At 37.7% G+C, this 6137-nt stretch overlaps 1 protein-coding gene across 1 annotated transcript; it reads right to left on the reverse strand.

The window, feature by feature from the left end:
- Positions 1 to 234: 234 nt before the first annotated feature.
- LOC117107410 (NPC intracellular cholesterol transporter 2-like) lies at positions 235 to 5242 on the reverse strand. The gene is made up of 4 exons (XM_033249084.1): positions 4967 to 5242; positions 3477 to 3584; positions 2658 to 2833; positions 235 to 1827 (listed from the first exon to the last, which is right to left on the reverse strand). Exons 1-4 carry the CDS (start codon positions 5052 to 5054, stop codon positions 1744 to 1746), a joined length of 456 nt encoding a protein of 151 aa, XP_033104975.1. The 5' UTR covers positions 5055 to 5242; the 3' UTR covers positions 235 to 1743.
- Positions 5243 to 6137: the final 895 nt, after the last annotated feature.

Raw genomic sequence — 6137 nt, forward strand, 5'->3', positions numbered from 1 at the left:
CCCGACCCGATTTATCGTCGGGGACAGTCTTAAGCCGTCGTGAGAAATATTAAACACGTTTAATATTCTACTACGCGACTGCCCCCGACGCACACCATCGCGTCTGCGTTCAACTCACACAGACCCGACGCGACAACAAATCGCGTCAGGCTGCGTCGGCCGACGCTGTCTGAGTTTGCCTTTAGCAACAATATCCATGATGACGACTTAATAAACAACAAAGCAAACATGACATTGTTAGCATAAGAGCATAAACATTTTGTTTATTTAAAAAAATTCACATCTATCTCAATCATAGAAAGTTAATTTACTTATAAATTCACTGTGGAAACATTACAAAACAACAAAACCTGCAGCTGTACAATACCTAATAATACTTATCACCAATTTCAAGTATAGTACTTAACATTTTTTTCCTAATAAATTAAAATGGCTACTACAGTATTACATTTATTTATGATCTGATCACTGTTCAATTTCAGCTGCTACAAACAAATTTTGCCATTGATGTTCCTGTTGTAATGAACAAATTGAGAACTAGCTACATTTAAACCTCAAAAAGGATCGCCCTGGGCTGCTTGCTTTGTTTTTTTTTAGGACCCTTGGATGGGGTTATTTTCGAGATTACTTTCATAAACCAAAGAGGGGGGGGGGGGCTTTCAAAATTAATTCTGTAAATTTCGGAATCGCTCCTATATCACATTTTTCAACTAATGAACACAAAATTATGTTTATTATTTTAAAATTTTAACCATGCTAATACAATGAAATAATAATATCACTATCATAATAACCAAAGATAACGTCAGAAGTCCGTATTATCTTGATTAGAAGCCCATGGGCTTCCTTTCCAGATTACTTTTGCAAACTGAAGAGAATGGTGGGGCTTCTTTTTGAAATGGACTACTTCTTGAGATGAAGTCCATGGGCTTCTATTCATGGTTTTACAGTATTATACCTCTCTAAAACAGGAATACAATCTTGCACCACATTAGTGATTCATGCATTGAAGTATGACCAAGTCATTCAGAGTGTGCACGGTCTGGAAAATGTTCATTCCAGAAGTAATCTAAGCTGTTAGCACAGAGGACGATACACGCATACATCAATAAGTTGTACAGATCAAGCTATCGTTTTTATATCATAATCCAGTTAGAAATAATGTGCTGTTCTTATGGCTTATGAATTTACCCTTTAGCTTTTATTGCATAAATTTCACAGTTACCAGCATTATTCTGAAAAAGCAGTACCCTGCAGTTGAAAAACACTGAAGGAGGCATACATACAGAAATTAGACCCAAATAATGCATCTTCTTGTACTGTCCAGGGGAGGAATTCATGGAGGTCCCAGCTGGTCTAGATCCCCTAAATATTGGAAAATAGAAAATTGGGGAATGATAATATTTCTGGCTATCTAGATGTGCGATAGTGATACCTTAGCCCCAACCACGGTTGTGCTGAGATTGTCTAGCCCCTCCATGGATAAAAGTCCCTCCTGGGGTCCTCTTATTTTGATTACTTGATCTGCTACTATTTTCAACAAGAATTCAGAAGTGCCTATGAGGCTAACTACCAATTTCTAGATCTAATTCTTGATTCATTAATTTGTTGTCTGCTGGCTGTTGTCTCAACAGTATTATTATCGTTTAAGCCCTGTAAGACTATCACATTTTATTTGACAAAAACATGTGACATGCCTAAATATGATATACTGTATAGGCACATCATGACTACATATGGAATTTATATAAGTTGAAGAGGAACTTGAAAGCAGAATTGTTCATTTTCTTTGGAGTCAACAAGTTCCCACTGTGCTACGAGCTTAATCTAAAAGAAAGAAAAAATATTCTAAAGTAAGAAGCAAATATATATTGGAAGAAATTCCAAAAATCAAATTAAATTAAAAAGAATAAACTTTTTTTTTTGTATTGGAACATTTGAACAGAAACAACTAAACCAAATATTCATTAACAATATTTCCAATCTCATCCTATAGGATAAGTGTAATATAAAATGCATAATTTCATTAACTGAGCGAGCCAAATGGCCGAGTAGTTAAGGCAGGGGCACCGTGATCATAGCCAACAATATTGGCATAGGTCCTCGGCCGGCTCGCTCCTATGGTTCTGGTGGTGGAACAAGTCTTCTCGGATAAGGACTATAAACCGTAGGCCCAATGTACACAGATGCTCATGTGCACTTTAAAAAACCCAGTACATCCTTCGAGATGAGTAGGGGGTTACCCCGGTGTACTGGTTCACCCGGCCCTTGTCGTGGACTGTTTTATGTGAACTGGGCCCTCTGGGAGAACAGTAATTTGTTACTGAAGAGGAAACCTAGTATAAAGAACAAATAAATAAAAAATATAAAAAAAATAAAAATAATTTCATTAATCTTGTAAACATTTAATAGTATTATTATATCTCTGTAACTCTGTATATAAAAATACAGCTAAAATTTGTATTAAGAGCTACTGTAATTGGCTGAAATGTAGATTTGCTCTCCAGAATACATCTTTAGGTTGGTACAGTTGGCATGCCCATTCCATCAACTGTTTACTCCTCCCCTCCACTACTGTTACCCTATTTGAAGAATCTATAATGATCTCTCATGAATAGGAGATACTATACAGACAAAGAGACAAACTTTTAACTTACTGCAGGGTAGATTGTTTTCACTGGAAGTGATGAGTTGAAGGTGTAACTAGTACCACCAGTTAGTGGACATTTTAGGCCACAGTTAGTGCATGCATCAGGATTGTCCAGAGGAAATGGAACCTTCACACCTGCTATGTATCCATACACTTTAGATTGAACATCTGTTGCATTGCTTACTGTGAGAAAATAGGTAATAATTAGTTATGCATTATACAGTGCTTTCAAACAATCCTAGTTTCTTGAATGAAGGAGCAAGTTTGTAATATCATCAGGTCATTATTTCTTCTGCAATTATTTATACTGTACTCACTAATTCTACTCTCGGTTCTTCATAGATAAAACCTACTGGTCCATCCATGTTTCAAGTTTACCAGTGTTTGGCGACTATTATAATATGTTCGTTTTGTATAATGCTTTATGCCAACAAGCATTTAATTTAGACCAGTCACTGGATGAACACATGGAACACATACTAAGAGAATTCCATAATGTAGCAGCTGGTATTTGTGTTGCAGGTACCCACTTGTAATGTCTTGCCAGGGACACAAGCGAAAAGCGCAGCAAGGGATTCAACTCTGACCTCAAAGTTTTGAAGCTAAATCACAAATACTGCACTAGTTAGATACAGTACTACAAATTGTCAAAAATAGATTCACATGCAGTTTTGTAAACTGCAAAATCATTAGTGGACAACTCCCTGGTGGAACCCATAATGGAATACAGTGATTCTTTTTTCTTCAAAAAAATCCACTGTGTTGAATACAAAATTAATGAATGTGTTTACAGTTTGGATTCACTCAAAATCCAATCAACACCTACCTTCTTTGAATGTAACTTTTATTGCAACTGATACTCCTCGTTTAATCTGGCATGGATCCGACGAACATGGCTCGACATCTACTTCTGTTACATCACTGACTTTGGAATCTTTATGAAAAACAAAGTGCAAAGGCAATATAAAACTGAAATGGAGCACATTTTACAAGTTAAACATTGGTCAGATAAACGTTTTAAAGGAGAGAGATATAAAAATTACAAACTACTGTACATGACAAGTAAAATGTAAATTTATAAACAATTTTAAATAAACTATGCAATAGAATATATATACAAAGGGGGCAACTTTGTGGAGGCAACTTGGTTAGGGGTGACTTAGTCAGTGGCGTATCTAGGTCTTGAAATGGGGGAAGCTGATGGGGCGCGAAGGTGAGGTGGCTCGACATCAGTGGAGGGGCGCTACGGTAATTCTCAAAATATGGTGATTTTAAGTGATTTTGGGGGGTGCGCCCCCACGCCCTCCCCTAGATATGCCACTAAACTTAGTTGGGGGGGGGGGGCGACTTTGTAGGGGGTGACTTTGTAAGGGGCGACTTGACAAGATCCCATACAATTTACACAACGATCAAATATATTTCTAGAGACTTCTAGTACTAACATACAAGTTAGTTTTCGATGTATTCCCCATGCAAGTCTTATATTTATAGTGTGGAATCTACAAAGTTCTTTTTTGTGCACAATTTGTTTTAATATGCATACAGCAAGTGAACAGCTTAAAATGTCGCTTCCAAAAGGACAAGATAATAAAGAAGTATTCAATGACACATTAAGAACGACATTATTCAATTTTTGTTTTTCTAATTTAGTTCCATCTTTTCTACTGGCATAGTTACCGTCTCGCATCGTGCGGGATGTCTTGCATTTTAATGTAATTTTGGGATGAAACACGCATTTTGCAGAAACACATGCGTGATCATAAAATTGTCACATTTAGCACAAGTCTATGCATGAAAACTAATTATTACAAAAATATTATATTATTATTATTATTACTATATTATTATTAGAATCTAGGAGGCACATTTGTCACAATCAACCGTTGATGATGACCTGACTGAAACCTGCCGGGCTCCATCCCTGACCCACGGAGGCCCGGTGGCCCCGTCCTAAACCAACTGGTGTAAAGTCACACATTTCAAATCTCTCAGGTTTGGTAACTATGTCTCCTGGCAACCAAAATAATTATGCTAATTCGTTCTGCAGCCAAACCAAAGAGGTGTGTGTGCTGGGTGGCCGATATAGTGGGAAAGGAAAGCCTATTCTGCCGACATAACAATGCCTAGCTTGGCCTTGTGTATTTGGTCAGCAATAACTATGCCTAGCTTGAGCAAAGACATGCTCATTTTGCTTAGCTACACTGCTTGAACCATAGCCAAGCCAGGCCTAAATGAATGATGAGGCCTCGTTCCCCCTCCCCCAGTGAGGGTTAGGCCTACGGCGATTACGGTGAAGCCCAGTTTTAGGTAGCCTACCTGGACAATTCTTGAACGTCACTGATTTTGAATGTACACACGACACTACTAAAAGTGCAACCAACGCAACTTTATGAAGAATATGCATCTTGTTCTTTTTTTTAAAAAAGTATAATGTGTTGAAGGCCTAAGGAATAAGGTAAGTACAAAAATGATAAGCAAGCTACTTTTCGATCTATTTAATGTACTTCCTCCAACAGCGAATCGTTAAAGTGAACCTGCTTCCCACAGACACAAACAACTTTCACGTGATTTGAGAGAGTGACCGAGCCGAGATGTGTCATGCTCTTTAAAAAACACAAAGGCAAAGGACGCCCCCACTGAGTGGCATGATATCGTAAGATCATGCGGTTAATTTCAGCAGTAGGTATAAAAATAGAGTGTCCTCCATAATAATTGTGAAACAGACCATACAGATAGGCCTGATATTGATACCATTTCGATTGTTTGTATCATTGTGTGTTTCTTTCAAAAACATAATTTTCTTTGGATTTATTGATTCCGTTCCACATCAACATCTTTACTTTGTTTTCTTGGAAGAAATACGGTGGGTGGTACGTAACATAGCCTATTATGTGTCTACCGGTATACATGCTTTGCATACGTATTCCTGTTTCCATGAATCGATGAACCCCAAAAATAAAAGGGGTCGGGGGTCTTCCCCCGTGAAATTGTTGATTCCTAGATGGCGGGAAATGACCTTTCCCGACTTCTAATTTTGTATTCAAGGTCGTTATCCTTTATTCAGATAAAAATATAAATTTAAAATTTAAAACAGACAGTCGAAAGACTGCATGGGAGTGTATTACAATAATTGCTTAAGAATTCAAAAACAGAACACCAAAATTCAAGAAATTCACAACACAAACATAAAAAAGAAACAATGGATAAAAAGCACAGCACCAGACATAAAACCAAATTAAAATGATAAAAATGCCCGGTTCCGCCGGCCATGTTAGAAAAGGATCTAAACACACAGCGGCAGTGGCCCTACATTCCAAGCCCGTAGCCAGGGGGTTCGTTGGGTTCGAACGAACCCCGCTTTTCATGAAGTGCCCTTTCAACAAAGGCTGGCTAGCCAACACTTTAGGCCTAGCCTAGAACCTATCATCATTGAAAGTCCTGCTTTAATACCCGATTGTTAGGCCTACCTAGTAACATAAAAAATTCA

This window comes from Anneissia japonica, unplaced genomic scaffold (genome assembly GCF_011630105.1).
Source record: "Anneissia japonica isolate Jap-2015-1 unplaced genomic scaffold, ASM1163010v1 scaffold9668_len1562885_cov226, whole genome shotgun sequence".
NCBI lineage: Eukaryota > Metazoa > Echinodermata > Crinoidea > Comatulida > Comatulidae > Anneissia > Anneissia japonica.

What these genes read in the sequence shown, in the direction of transcription:
- LOC117107410 (XM_033249084.1), bottom strand. Translation starts at nt 5,054, where the DNA reads ATGCATATTCTTCATAAAGTTGCGTTGGTTGCACTTTTAGTAGTGTCG. An exon ending in GACGTTCAAGAATTGTCCAG is followed by an intron (nt 3,585 to 4,966) that starts GTAGGCTACCTA and finishes TTTTTCATAAAG; the next exon opens with ATTCCAAAGTCAGTGATGTA. An exon ending in AAAAGTTACATTCAAAGAAG is followed by an intron (nt 2,834 to 3,476) that starts GTAGGTGTTGAT and finishes ATTTTCTCACAG; the next exon opens with TAAGCAATGCAACAGATGTT.